The following is a 15,083-nucleotide window of genomic DNA, read 5'->3' as shown; positions in this document are numbered from 1 at the left end:
AGCTTGCTTGCTTCTTGCATGAACTAAAATGCAAAAATGTCCATGAAGCAAATATCTAAGTGGAAATTTAGCCCTCAGTAAAGAGGGACCAGGACAATCAAATGTTCTTTCAGCTTCTCCACTCACCCACCCACACTATTACAGCAATATTGGAAGACACATGTCAAACTCCTGGAGGCAGGGAGAAATGCAGCCACATTTTCAGGATGATGTGGAAAACATTACTCTTAACTGCTATTGTTTTTCTATCGAAACTATGGTTCATGAACGAATGCAAAACCAATCCGAAAGCACATGCCATGTGGCATACATCAGGAAAATAGCATGCCACCAGTGCGATAATGTATGGATACTGGAAGATGACAGATGGTGAGGTAAAAAAGATAACCAAGCTAGTCCACAAACGTTCTTTGAAAAGAATTCATAGGGCTTTTTTAATGGAATCAAAAATATTACAGGTAGCCAATGTAACAACTTTAGAGTGAAGGTGACAGAAAGCATAGCAGCAGCGGCATGAAAGGCTCAGACACAGTGAGAGAACTCTATACCTTATGGCCTTTTCACTCACAGTGGCTGCATTGCAACGTGGTATTCTCTGCAGAAAGAGCAGTGGCTCCAAACCCTACATTTTTCCAACAGTGACATTACTAGATTTGGAAATAACTAGAGCAGTCTGTGTTGACCCTGGGCTATTAAATCCCTCAGATGCTGCTTAACTCATCTAGCTCATTCCCATCGCATTGTTCCTTTAAAAACTGTGAGCATGGAGAAGCCTAAAAATAAGTCTAGCTGTCATTTTTGGTTGTTTTGCTGAGCCAGGAATAAAGATGGTAACCCAATGTACTGGCAAATAATCCATGATTTCCTATCCATTCCAATGAATAACTAAACAAATGTGCACTTCCTAATTCCAAGGGCTGTCAAACAGGAATTTGAACACCTGCAAGCCTATCCATCTATTTAGGCATTTGAAATGGCAGTACCGGTAACATTCTTAGAGCAGTTTCTTTTCACTAAGGATACATCTACATGGCAGAGCTAAAGTTGAATTAAGCTATGCAACTTCAGCAACATCAATTGCAAAGCTGAAGTTGAAGTAGCTTATTTTAGCTTTCGGCGCTGCCTACACAGCAAGGAGTCAAAGGAAGAACACTCTTCCTTCAACTTCCCTTACTCCTGGTGAAATGAGGGTTACCATGAATTGGAGTAAGAAGTCCTCCAGCTCAACATTATTTCAAAATAAAGGCTTACGGTGTAGATGTGCACTATATTATTTTGAAATAAAGTGTAGACGTACCTACATTTCTTCCTGTACTGTCCTTTCCCTCTGATAACTTTCAAATGAGTCACTTCTCTTTGGACAAACAATAATTCTCTGGGCAGGGAAACAACATGTGCTCACGACACATTTTCCTCTTTGACCCGTTTTCAGAGTTCTTCCTTCTGAAATGTCATATTTAATAGCTCAGTTAAAACATACACATGTATGCAAACTGACCTGTGAACAGATGTGAACAGTGGCTTTTCCTTCCATTTTGATAGCTTAACTAAACATCTCCATAATGGCAAAATTTCAAAGTACATTTTATGGTGGGGGTTTTAACGCATTGAAAAATTAGGGGAGGGTGTTCTTTGCTGCTGTTTAGACTATAGATTTATCCCTTTGTATTTTTTGTCATCACTTTTATTAACTGCATCTGAGATGTGTAATTTTTTTAAGCTATGATATTAAAACATTTGTAAATAAGCATTTTGCAATGGGCAAAAATGATTAGAAATACATATATCATTTTAAAAGGAAAGGTACAGTTAAAAACATGTGGATAGCCCTTGTATCACAAAGAGGGAGTTTTCTGGCCCTCCTTATTAATTCAAGACTCCCACTGATGTAGTGGGAGTTTTGCCTGAACAAAACATGGACAATCAGATTCTTAGCCAGCCAGGATTAGATTTTCAGCCTGCTGCATGCATAGTTAGAATGGATGTGCAACATCGTGCTAACAGTAATGCGTGATTCAGGCATAGTTTCTCAGGCTTGTTGCTAAAAATGTCCTCCTGTAAGTGCTATAACACTTTTTTTTTTTTTACTTAAAAAGGGCACTGGCTGTCCTACACAAGAGTAGCATCACACTTGTCTGAGGTTGCAGAGCGAATGTTTCTCTCTCTATGGAAGAGCAACAGATGTCAGCTCCCCACCTTCATTTACACTTTGATCAATAAAGTTGCTGGCAGTGAAAACTGTCATGCACAGTAACAAAAGGAAAGGTTTCCCTCTAATGAAAAAGGCATAGGGCAAAAGTCTCCTATATTTAACATGGATAGGAGATACATTCTAGCATGTCACTCTTACATTCTCACCTTTAAATGACAATCACGGTGCTGACTGTGTTTTTAAAGTTGCAAAGGGAATCATCAGGCACCCTGATTGACATTAAGTAATCTCATATTATTACATGGAGAATAAAGTACTACTCAACATTAGCAAATCTGGTCCATGGCAAAACCTTATTTTCACTCACCCATAACTGCCCCAAAACAATTCCATGTAGAAGGAGCTTCACTTGTCTAGTTTCAACCCAAAGATCAATCATTCTGGAAAGTTTGTTAAAATTCTGTTTCAACTTGGCATTTGGATGTTTATCACCAGTTATAACATTTTTCACATTTCTGAGGGAGGAGTTGCTTGTTTTGCATTCAAACAAATAAATAAGGGCTTGTTTGGAAGCTTTTAAAATATTGCCCTCATTGTGAGCGTGCTTGGCAAGTTAAGGAACTCAGGGTATGTCTACACTACCCTCCTAGTTCGAACTAGGAGGGTAATGTATGCATACCGCACTTGCTAATGAAGCCCGGGATTTGAATTTCCCGGGCTTCATTAGCATAAGCGGGGAGCCGCCATTTTTAAATCCCCGCTGCTTCGAACCCCGTGTAGCGCGGCTACACGGGGCTCGAACTAGGTAATAGGACCCTAGTCCGAACTACCTAGTTCGAGCCCCGTGTAGCCGCGCTACACGGGGTTCGAAGCAGCGGGGATTTAAAAATGGCGGCTCCCCGCTTATGCTAATGAAGCCCGGGAAATTCAAATCCCGGGCTTCATTAGCAAGTGCGGTATGCATACATTACCCCGCTAGTTCGAACTAGCGGGGTAGTGTAGACATACCCTCAGTTCAGACACTTGAGTTCCTGCTGCTTTTACCAAGATCTCAGAAAATGTTTCCCCTGCAATGTAATTAATTCCATTCGTGATGGGGCTCTGTGCCTGCAGAGAAGAGTTGTGTGGGACTAGATAATTTACTCATTTGTTTTCTTGTTTTAAAAAAATGCCCTCTCAGAACTATAACTAAGGAGGGAGGTAAACCACTTGGCAGACAAATATACATGAAGTGTACTTGTTGGGTATCTTTATACTATGTTCCTGAAAAATATGCTAAGTATATTGATAATATACCACAGTCTAGGTATGTATATGCACATGTACCTATTGTCTCCCTGAAGGGGAACCAGGTTTCTGTTCTTCTGAACATTTAATTGTTTTAATATATACAATTCCTGACCCCTGCTTCAATTTTTTGGATTCCAAAGGCAAACAATTTGCTCCTTAGTATTTTAACAAGCTCTATAGATAAGTAATCTCTGGTAGGGATAATTAAGCAGTCTAGCAACAGCGCAAATCCATCAGAAACAAGGAAATAATCTCAAGCTTTTCTTTGCTGTGCTAGTGGAATTTTAACAAGGGTTTCTCATGGACCCCTAGTCACCTCTTTCAGCACACCACTGGCCATATTAGAAAACCACTTGGGTCCTGATTCAAAGTGCATTAGAGTCAATGGAAGTCTTTTTCATTGACTTCAGTGGGTACTGGACCGGATTCATACTATCCTTATGCATAGTATCCTTCTCCTGACTAGAATGTGGTAGAAACAGCAGGTCTGTGTGTATGTCTGCCTAGCCAGAGACGTAAGCTATGAGAAACATAGTTTGTTTTCTTTTGTTTCTTTTTTCAAGCTCTCTTATGGCAAAGGAAGTTGGGGTGCCCCGGGGAAGGAAGTCCAAGTGCTTTCTTCCTGGGTTCAAGAAAAAAGGGGGTTTTATTTTGTTCCACTTGGTGGTGGCAGCTACCTCTCCAAAGTGAGTAAATCTGTGACTCTGGGGAGTTTTTGTAAGCAGAGTCTTTAGAGGCAAGGTGTTTAAGGTCTCTTGCAACCCCCATCTTCTGCAGTCAGAGTGGGGAACAGCCTTGACATCCCCACATTTGGAATCCCCTCCCAAGCAGCTCCTCTCCTCCTGCACCTGGAGCACCCTGACAAGCCACCTACACCTAGATCCCCAACCCCACTGACACCAACTCCCCCCCAGGATCTGAACCTGCCACTGAAGCCCCCACACTCAGCTCCTCTTGCTAAGATCTAGCCTCCTAACATGCAGACTCCTCCTCCATCCCCCCTCAAGCTTCAACCACCTTCACATGGACCCCCGGCAGAGTCCCATTACCACTGCATCCAGAACCCCTCAGCAAGCCCCTGTGCATCCAGATTCCCCCACACCTAGATCTCCACTGGGCCATTCACACCCAGATTGCCCCACATGGAACCCTCTCAACCCTCTCTTGGATGCCTCCATATTAATCTCCTCCATACTTGGATTCTGCCTTGCCGAGCCTGCCTGCCCACATGGAGGAGCAGGGCCCTGGGGTATTTCTGGGGCAGGCCTAGTCCTTGTATTGTGTCAGGGTTGGGTGCAGCTTCACCATTGACTTCAGGTCCCAAGGGGAGTGCCCAAAGATCTCCCACCTATATGCAACCAGTGGCCTGTGCTTCCCACTGCCATGCTACAGCCTCCATATTTATTTGAAAATTTGAAAAAAATTGCAGAATTTTAAAATATTGTGCATAGAATTTTAAATTTGTGGTGCAGAATGTTAGTATTTTTGACACAGAATGCCCTTAAAAGTAAACACTTCAGTGTGAGCATTTATTGTACTCAGTCACTTGGACAGATAAAAAGTATTTTCATTTCCAATGTGATTTTTTTTTTTTAATTCTGCTGTTCAAAATTAGCAAAAATTAGAAAAACCTTACGGCAACTGCTGGTCACATTGTAGGCAGCCCACTATATCCCTGCTTGCAAAGCAATAGTTCCTAGCTGGATTATAAATCAGTTCTTTGAGTCTGGTCTCAGTTTTTCCACTGTCTTAGTCCTTTTCGATACAGCATTGTATTTCCACTAGGGACATTAGATATTGTGTAATTGAATAGTCATGTAACCACATGAAGTCTTAGCGGTTATATGACTATTCTATAGTTCCTGGGGGTAGGGTCAGCAGCCAGTGCGCTCCCGGCCTCCCTCCCAGGGATCCCTCTGCCACCCCATGCTGCTGCCCGGGGTGTATCAGACGGGGGCCAGTCCAGCAGGGGAGCCAGTTTAAAAACCAGCTCCCCACGCATACCGGCTGCCTGCCACCCTGTATTACTGTCTCTGATACAGAGGTAGCAGCACACAGTGGCAGCAGCCCCTCTCCATGGGGGTCTGAGCTCCCTATGGACAGAGGCTACTCCGTGGGATGCTAGGCAAGCCTCTGTCCGAGAGGAGTTCGGACTCCCTGTGCACAGAGTCTGTTGCTGTGGACCACCCTGTGTTCACAGCAAGCCTGGGCCGCTGTGAACCAAGGCTGCTTCTTAGCAGCCTCCCCTGCCCCATTCTGCTGCATCTGGTAGGGGGAGCAGTGTGGGGGAAGGTGGGATGTGGCACCACGAAACTGGTGCTGGGGGGAACTGGATCTTAAGCTGCCTCCCTCTCCCTCACTGCCTCTATAGGAGGCAGTAAGGTGGGGGAAGGCTAGTCTGCAGAATCAGCACATATGGGGAGCCTGCTTGAAATCTGGCTTCCTGCACATATCCACTCCAGCCTGCCCCCCTCATCCTCCATACTGCTGTTTCTCTATCAGAGGCAGCAGTGTGTGTGGCAGGGGGAGGTAGATCTGGTGCTCGTGGGGAGCCTGCTAAAAGCCAGCTCCTCATGGGTACTGTCTCATGCTCCCCTCACCCCTTTGCTGCCTCTGATACAGAGGCAGTGTCACCCACCGGCCCCTCCCCGCAGGTATGTGGGATGGGTTCTCCCTCGTACGAGAGACCAGGGCCCCCGTCCCGGGTTTATTCTCAGCCCCTGTCTACCAGGGTGTGGACGTGCCTGCACAAGACGGCGAGGCCCTTGGCATTGTGATCCACTACCCTGGGTCCTTCTGCAGCCTTCAGCGTGGCAAGAGTCTGACGTCGGCGCTTGCCTGGAGTAAAGTCCTTCCGTTGCCATGGCTCGCATTTGGGTTGGTCAGGCCTTGGCCCTCTGTGTCTCTCCCTCGAGCTGGGCTAGGCCCGCAAAATAGTGCAGTTCAGCTTCTCGAAGGGTAGGGGAACTCAGGCCCTCCCCTTCAACCGAGCTCCAGCCCAGGACCCTAAAGGGTAGGACACTTTGGCACTACCTGAATGGTGAGGTGTAGGTTGACCACTCACCACCCCTCTTGGGGCGTTGTCCATTATGACTCCCCATCCTGGGCGACTTCCTACGTAGTCTTACAGGCTCCTTCGGTGTCCACTGCTCGCCTGCCTCGTCCCGTCGCTTACCCACCGCGGCTGCTGCTGTATCTGCTGGGGTAACGGTGGTCGGGTCATCGGCTCTGGTGCTTCTCTGTGGGACCTTGCCACTCTGCAGCCAGCCTTGGGCTCCTCTCCTGAGGGATTGCCCCTCTGCACCTTCCGGGTCTGCTCTCCCAGATCTGCAGGATTTGGAGCTGGCCCTGAGGTTGTCCACCTAGGCAGCTCCTCCCCTGGGCTCTCCATTTTCCTCCACACCTCCCTCTGCCACCACCACCTTGGCGTGCTCCACCTGCCTTAACCACTGTGCCGGCCCAGCTTTTGAAGAAACCAAGGGGCCGCCGGAGCATGTGCAGCAGCGCCGGAAGATGCCGCGCAGCTCACCCCTGGTCGACAGGGCTGCTGGCGCCTTCTTGCCAGAGAGAGGGGACAGGCTTGCCCCATCACAGGCAGCAAGGTGGAGGGAGCACGTGTAGTCAACAAGATTAACGAATAAGCCAAGGCTTATCGGTTAATTGTGCAGTCGACTACACATTGACATCCCTAATTTCCACTGAACCTTCATGCAGCAAAAGCACCAAATTCTGCTCTTTTACCTGTATTAATCCAGGCAATTCAACATTAAAGCCAACGGAGTTATTCTAGGTTTACACCAGCATAACTGCCAGCAAAATTTGACCATTGGATTCCAGAAAATATTTGCCTAGTAGAAGGGTGACACTGTGCCTCTTTAGAGACTTTTCTACCTTGCTTGAATATGGGTGTGAGAGAGAGACGTTTGATTCTAAACATTTCACTCAGGTGCCTATCTTACAATGATTGACGTCAAAGAGATGATAGCAGAAGACTCTGCTCTGAACACTGAGTAAAAAATCACTGAGGGTTTAATGGGGTTTTTAAAGGGTGCAGATGGATACAGAAAGAACAACCGCACGATCAGCACGGACTAGCACATGACAACATCGATCTAACATAGACAGAGGGTTAAATTATGCTTTGTCCTGCCTGGGAGCAATAGATATTGGAGAATGTAGAGAGAACACTTTTCCTTGTCTTCCTCCTTCTCTTGCCCTTGGCATCTATACAGGAGAGAGTCACCATGTGACTTTCAGTGCACATGAGAGGAAAATGGCTAACACTGCATCCTACGCTCACTGACCCCTGTAAAAGAAGTGGGGCAGGGTGTGGGCAGGGTCAGGGACTTACCACCACCACCCCCATATGTGCCAGGACAGTTTTTTTAAAAGTGTGCAATAGGGATATTAAAGAGTAGTCAATTAGTCGACTACTTGATAAGCCCAGACTTATGTGGTAGTTGAGTCAACTACTCGCATTCTCCCCCACTTTGCTACCTCTATATCAGAGGCACCAAGGGGAGGAAAGGAGAGGGGGGAGCAGGAGCCAGTGCTGGGGGAGCCGGCTTAAAAGCCGGTTTCCCCCAGCACCTTCTCTGTGGTACGGGGGGGTAGGCAGGGAAGGCAGAGGTACCAGTGCAAGCCAGAACTGCTGAGTCCTGGCTCACACTGGATCTGCGATCTATCTCTGCTGTGGCTCTGCATTTTAAATGTAGTAGGAGCCGGAATGACTGCATGTCCAGCTCCTATTATATTTAAAATTAAGAGCCACAGCGGGGCCCCTTATTGATTAATTGTGTACGCGATACAAATTGTATTGACTACACGATTAATGAATTACCCGCTTCTTAATATGCTTAGTGTGCAAAGGCTTCTTGCTTTGCTCTGCTTCCAGCTCCCAGAAAGAGCTGCACCTAAGACAACATACTGCCTTCCGGCATGGCTTCCTTAGCTTATGCACCTCTGTCCCCTCCCAAGTACGGCACAGTCTCACTGAAAGTAAAATTTGGCCCTGAAGATGTACACTGATGACATTATATTAATATGCATTTCTCATATTCTTCTATAAAACCGCAGGCATGATCATTAAAACACTGTTATGCTGTGCTAAGTAATTCTTAATTCAGTTTTTTAGATAAGATATAAAACCAAGGTCCTGACCTCTTGCTGTCATTAAATATCCTATGACACTTTTTGCACATGCTTACCCTCATCTCCTCACCAGATTCCAATCAGAGTAATTACATTCTTCCTAGCATGGTGGTGCTTTGTGCTGTAAAACAACGCTCACATCCCAACTTGGAGCAGCTGCGTTGCAATGTCAGATGAAGCAATCCTTCTGCATAATCTGAAAGCAGCCGCTTTTAGACTTTTTGGGATGAAAAGTGCCACATAACTGTAAGACAAACCAACAACAGATACAATTCACAAGGTTGGGAATTGCAATCACGTGTGCCAATTTGCTGTACAGTGCCAAAAGATCTGATAAACATCTTCTGTTATTGTATAGAGGATATAGACATAGATTCTGATTTCCCATTCAGTGGAGAAACTCCACTGCATGCTGAAGAATTGAACAGAATGCAGAAAACAATTTGAGGGTTGGAGAAAATGCCTTACCCCGAGACATACAGAGCTCAATATAAAGGAAGTTTTAGCGGTGATGTGGTTACAGTATCTAAGTACCTTCATGTGGTGAAAACACCAGTTACAGAAAGGATCTTCAGTTTAATGGGGAAAGACACAATGAGAACCAATGTCCAGAAGTTAAACCCAAACAAATTTAATTAGCCATAAGGCACAAGTTCTTAACGGGGAGGGCTATTAACCATTGGTACAAACTACCATGGGAAATGGTAGAGTTTCCATTTTTGGTGTCTTCAAATCACATAAAGGGAGTAACTAGATGATACTCTATGACTGGCTTTCAAACTGAGCTGAGCCTCACCCCTTACCCCACAGTAGGGAGCCTACGGTGCTCCAAACATGCCCTCTCACCCCCAACGTGGTTGGAGTGACAGCCCCAACTTTCCCGCTTGGAGAGGGGAGAGAAAGCCCCGAGCCTCGCTGCGCGATCCAGCTTATAATCGTTCCCCAGCTGGGGGAACAGCAATGCGCAGGCATGCTGCCAGAAGGCTTTCCCCACTGCTCCCATTGGCTGGAATCCTGCCGATGGGAGTGGCAGGAGGTGGTGCCTGAGAACAGCACAGAGCACAAAGACAAGTAAGTGCCCCCCCAGAACCCACATCCCCCAGCCTGCTTCTGCACCCTCTCCCCTGCCCAGACACCCTATCCCCAGACCACTCCTGCACCTTCCCTTCCTCCTGCACCCTTCCCCCAGCCAGACACTCTACCCCAGCCTGCTCCTGCATCCACCCTTGCTCCTGCACCCTCCCTCCTGGCCACACACTGCACCTTTCTTTGCTCTTACACCCCCCCCCCCCCACTGGCCAGACACCCTAAACCCAGTCTCTCAGCCCCCTTCCTCTCGTCCAGACCTCACCTCTTCACCCCCTCTTATAGCCTAACTATCACCCAGATCTTGTACCCTCAACCCTCAGCCCCTCCTACATCCCACCTCCAGCCCAGATCCTGCATCCCCATTCCTTTTGCTGCACGGCCCCTTTAATTGCGGCATGTTCCGAGTGGGCTTTGGTCCGGCGCGGTGCAAGTGCTTCCAGGGCCGGCTGGGGGTTGCTCCAGGAGCCGACTCAAGCCAGGACTGAGCAGTTCTGGCTTGTGCCGGGTCTGGAGCCACCCATGCTGCGGCTCTGCATTGTAAAAGTAGTAAGAGCTGCTGGGGTGCAGCAGTGCAGCGATGCAGAGGTGCAGCGATCAGAGTGAGCCGGGACTGCTTGGTCCTGACTCACGATGAGTCCAGCAGCCCCTGTTCGCGGTGAACAGCCCTGTCTGCCATGCACAGGGCTAGTGCTGGAGCAGCCTTTGTTCACAGCAGCCAGGACTGGCCACGAGCTGGAGTTGCTCAGGCAGTAGCCAGTCTGTGGCCAGCTCTCCAAGTTTCCACTTCTTGTACGCTTCCCTTTTGTGTTTATGCTCACCAAGGATTTTCACCGTTAAGCCAATCTGGTTGCCTTCCACATTTGCTTTTCTTACTGCATGTCAAGATGGTTTGTTCATGCACCTTCAATAAGGCTTCTTTAAAATACAGCCAGCTCTCCTGGATTCCTTTCCCCTTCATGTTAGCATCCCAGGGATCCTGCCCATCAGTTCTCTGAGGGAGTCAAAGTCTGCTTTTGTGATGTCCAGGGTCTGTATTTTGCTTCTCTCTTTTCTTCCTTTTGTCAGGATCCTGAAATCAACCATCTCATGATCACGGCTTCCCAGGTTTTCACCCACATCTGCTTCCCCTACTAATTCTTCCCTGTTTGTGAGCAGCAGGTCAAGCTGCACATGGCCCCGGTTGGTTCCTTCAGCATTTGTTAGGAAGTTATCCCCAACATTCTCGAAAAGCTTCCTGGATTGTCTGTGTGCTGCTGTATTGGTCTCCCAACAGATGTCAGGGTGATTTAAGTCCCTCATGAGAAGCAGGGTCTGTGATCTGTGCTGTTAGTTGTCTGAAAAAAGCCTCATCTACCTCATCCACCTGACCTGCTGGTCTATAGTAGACACCAACCATGACATCACACTTGCTGCTCCCTTGTTACTTATATGAGGAGGAAGGCTCTAACAGTTGTGGATATATAAATAGTAACTCTTGGCAACAGCTGTTGTAATTCTGGGGACAATTGGTACGTCTACACCACAAAAAACAGACCTGTGTCAAAGCCCTAGTCAACTGACTCGGGTTTGCACTACAGAACTAAAGATAGCACAGTAGGCATTAAGGTTTGTCTGGTGCCTGAGCCATTTGAACTTCTGCACTACTATATTAAGCTTCACATAGTGTGCACCCCATGAGCCATGTCAGTTGACCTGGGCTCTGCAATTCATTGCCATAGGATTGGATTTATTCTATAGTGTATGCATACCCTCAGAAGTCATAGATATGATGTAAATGCATATAATGGATTCTCTTTGGAATACCTGAAACAGGTTGTTTTTTTGACACAGTCTTTGCTTTCCGAGATTTTGTTGGTGCCGGACTGCTTGATCATATCCCTCCACCAAAAAAGGAAAAGTAAATTAACTGCTGTTTGCTTGGATTGAAATGCATTGGACTTGGAAGAGTGTCTGGTTTGGTGCAGCAGCAATAAAACCTAACTATTGCTGATAGCATCCTCCAAAGCTTTCAGGAACAGTATTATATATGTATTTTTAACCTTTATGCAGACAGCAGGATCAATATGAGCTAAATTTGCATTTCATAGCTTGAACCAAAACCATTTCATACCAATATAATAAAAAAAAATCAAAAGAACAATGAGACATTCTGGCACATGTGTATGTTTTCTAAAAGTGCGCATAATGAGGGTTTCAGAGATGCACAACTCAACCTCCCACCTCATACTTTTATTAGCCATTATCCTGCCTGAATCTGGAGCAATTGCACAGAATGCAGTAAAAAGCATTCATTTTTCACAATGTTTCTTCACATAACTGACAAATTTATTACTGCAGTAAAAAAAGGGACACATTCTTTGAAATCCTCAGGGCGCCTTGGTTATAATGGTGCCAAATACATTGCGCTTTTCATTAGCATTCTGGTCTCCACAGGGCTCACGCCAGCCTCATCTGCTTTTTCACTGTGCATTTTGCAGATCATGGTGTAGCAGCACCTATCCTTCATTTGTTTCAAACAACAGCTGGCCAACTAGACGTTCCAAGATGCTTTTTGCCAAAATGCAGTGAGACTTCTAGGGATGCACAATCCAGTCTCCCTCCTCAAATAGTTAGTGTTGGGATGTTGTTGAATTATGAATTACTGTGTTTGGCACAAGAGTGGTAAAACTTGGAGAGTTTGAATTTGCTGGAGGATTGTGGGAGCGGGGCTCTTTTAGCATGAGACAAGACACATGGAAAGTTATGGAGAGAGCTGACATGTATTTGGACCTTGAGACGACTCTGCACTTTGGGTGTTTCACCAAGAGCTATATGCATACCTGTGCTGATGTGGAAGAACTATGGTCAGTTGTGTTCACTGAACAAGTTATGCAGAAAATACACAGAACATGAAACTGAGTGACCTGGGTCAACAGAATCTGTAAAATCATACAGCCACAAGAGCTGACCTAAGAACTGATTGATTGATTGATTGATTGATTGATTAGAGAGAAAATGTCAGACACCTTTCAGTCAGTCCATGTTGTCCCTTCCAAAACATTAATGAGGAATAAAAGCAGATTATGTAACACCACAGTAGCATATTTCTGAGACATGTGACTCCTTTAAGGAAACCATGAAAATGTTGGGGACTATCTTACAGTTAACCTGTGCTTTTTTGTAAACAAACAAAAAAAAAAGTGCCAATACTAGGGCAAAATAGTTGAGCAAAAAAGAAAAAAAAAGTGTCGGGGCCGAAATGCGGTCACGGCCCCTTTAATTGCTGCATGTTCCGAGTGGGCTTTGGTCCGGCGCAGTGCAAGTGCTTCCAGGGCCAGCTGGGGGTTGCTCCAGGAGCCAACTCAAGCCCAGACTGAGCAGTTCTGGCTTGTGCCGGCTCCGGAGCCACCCATGCTGCGGCTCTGCATTTTAAATGTAGTAAGAGCTGCTGGGGTGCAGCAGTGCAGCGATGCAGAGGTGCAGTGATCAGAGTGAGCTGGGACTGCTTGGTCCTGACTCACGATGAGTCCAGCAGCCCCTGTTCACAGTGAACAGTCCTGTCTGCCATGCACAGGGGCTAGTTCTGGAGCAGCCTTTGTTCACGGCAGCCAGGACTGGCCACGAGCAGGAGTTGCTCAGGCAGTAGCCAGTCTGTGGCCAGCTCTGTCCGTCATGAACAGTGTTGCTTGGTGGCAACAGCCCCTGTCCCTTGGGGGGCCCCTGTGGAGAGGGGCTGCTTCACAGCAATGTCCCCTATTTCCTCCCCAGTTGCTTTTGATCGAGGCAGCAGGGGGAGGCAGGTGGCTTTGTGGAGACGGTGCTGGGGGGAACCAGCTTTAAAGCCAGCTTCGCCCAGCACTGGCTCCTGTCCCCCACCTTTGCTGCCTCTTATAGAGATAGAAAAGGGGAGGTGCTGCAGACAGCACGGGGCAAGCGGGGACTGCTTGAGTCCCTGCTCACCCCCGTATCCCCTGAGGCACTTCCGCTTTTGAAATGTACAGGAGCCCCATAAGGGGCTCCTGTACATTTCAAAAGCGGAAGTGCCTGCAGTAAGAACCAGCACTGGGACTGAAGCAGTGCTCACGCCGTTTCTCCACTGTGCCTCTGCCTTTCCTGCCCCCGCACTGGCTCCGGCTCCCTCCCCTGTGCTGCCTTTCTCTGATAGAGGCAGCAAGGTGGAGGGGAGTGACTAATCATAGAATCACAGAATCATAGAACTGGAAGAGGCCTCAGAAGGTCATCAAGTCCAGCCACTGCTCTAGGCAGGACCAATTCCAATCAACCCGGCCAGGGCTTTCTCAAGCCGAGACTTAAACATCACTGCTCAACTATTTGATAAGCATTTGCTTATTGGATAGTGGACTAGTTGACTAGTTGCTTACATCCCTAGTTTTTACAGGTACTAATACTGTAATTTCTGCCCAGCTGTGGGCCAATAAAGATCCCAGCCCTTCATTTGGTTACCTGCAACTATCCTGCCTCAATGTAGCATTATCTCTTGCAACTCTATGAAAGTCTGGTTCGTTGAAAGGCTACCAACCATCCCCCACTCAGTACTGTAAGACTAAATACTTCCCACAGATTGTAAAAATAGACACATTTGTTCATTGTTTGAATTCCAAAAGGATCACACAAATGTAGAACAAACACAGGAATCCTTGGGCTTTGCATATCTTCCACAACTGAAAATTGTAAATACAGTGATAATGCAAAGTAAATCTATACTGCTTTTTTCATAGGCGGTGGCAGAGCAATACACTTTCCATTTATGGTGCAACAATCCCTTTTTACAATCTGATGGCTCCTCCATGCTGAGACCTCCTTCCCTTGCCAAAGCTTTACAGAGCAGCAGGATTACACACTGAAAATGTTTGCCACATGTATCAGCCTTGCATAGTTGATGTCTCCACATAGATTGCACATGGGTTTTTTTTTTTTAATATTTCAAAGCAGTAAGGCAGGGGTGGGAAACCTTTTTTGGACTAGAGGCCCAGTGACCCACAGAAAAATCAGTCAAGGGCCACACAAGTGAGAAGTGGGAAAAAAACAACCCTCATTGTGGTCCCTGACTGAGAAGGAAAAGACACTCCCACATTTCCCGTGCACACCAGAGTCTAGGGGGGCCCAGCCTAGTAGAGTTTGTTCACTCTTTCCCCCAGAAGAGCAGCATAGAAGCTGGAGCACCAGAACGGGCTCTCCAATGCCAGGGGAGGCTCTGAGCCTCGGGGGCTGGATCCAGCCATGCTGAGGGCTGCCTCTGGCCCCCAGTCCTGAGGTTCTCCACCTCTGCAGAAAGGTATGCAAAGGGCTGTCTATAAATGACACGGGGGAAGGGGGCAGATTGTAAGCATAGCGCCACACAACCTGAAATATGTACTGACAGGGAATTAAAAATGGTGCACTCGCTCACAGGACTGGGGTA

The 15,083-nt window shown here is 46.9% G+C and overlaps 1 protein-coding gene and 1 long non-coding RNA gene across 2 annotated transcripts in view; one reads left to right on the top strand and one right to left on the bottom strand.

The window, feature by feature from the left end:
• The window catches only part of F13A1 (coagulation factor XIII A chain), a 111,600-nt gene extending 109,060 nt beyond the window's left edge, over window positions 1-2,540 (bottom strand). The window contains exon 1 of the mRNA XM_075921293.1: window positions 2,520-2,540. Within this exon, the coding sequence (XP_075777408.1) occupies window positions 2,520-2,523 (4 nt within the window). The 5' untranslated portion in view covers window positions 2,524-2,540. The remainder of the gene's footprint in view (window positions 1-2,519) is intronic.
• LOC112543988 (uncharacterized) overlaps window positions 1-15,083 on the top strand; it is a 74,642-nt gene that overhangs the window by 45,985 nt on the left and 13,574 nt on the right. The window lies entirely within an intron of this gene.

This window comes from Pelodiscus sinensis, chromosome 2 (assembly GCF_049634645.1).
Source record: "Pelodiscus sinensis isolate JC-2024 chromosome 2, ASM4963464v1, whole genome shotgun sequence".
Lineage (NCBI taxonomy): Eukaryota > Metazoa > Chordata > Testudines > Trionychidae > Pelodiscus > Pelodiscus sinensis.
Note: the sequence above shows the minus strand (reverse complement) of the source record. Positions and strands in the feature narration are given on the sequence as shown.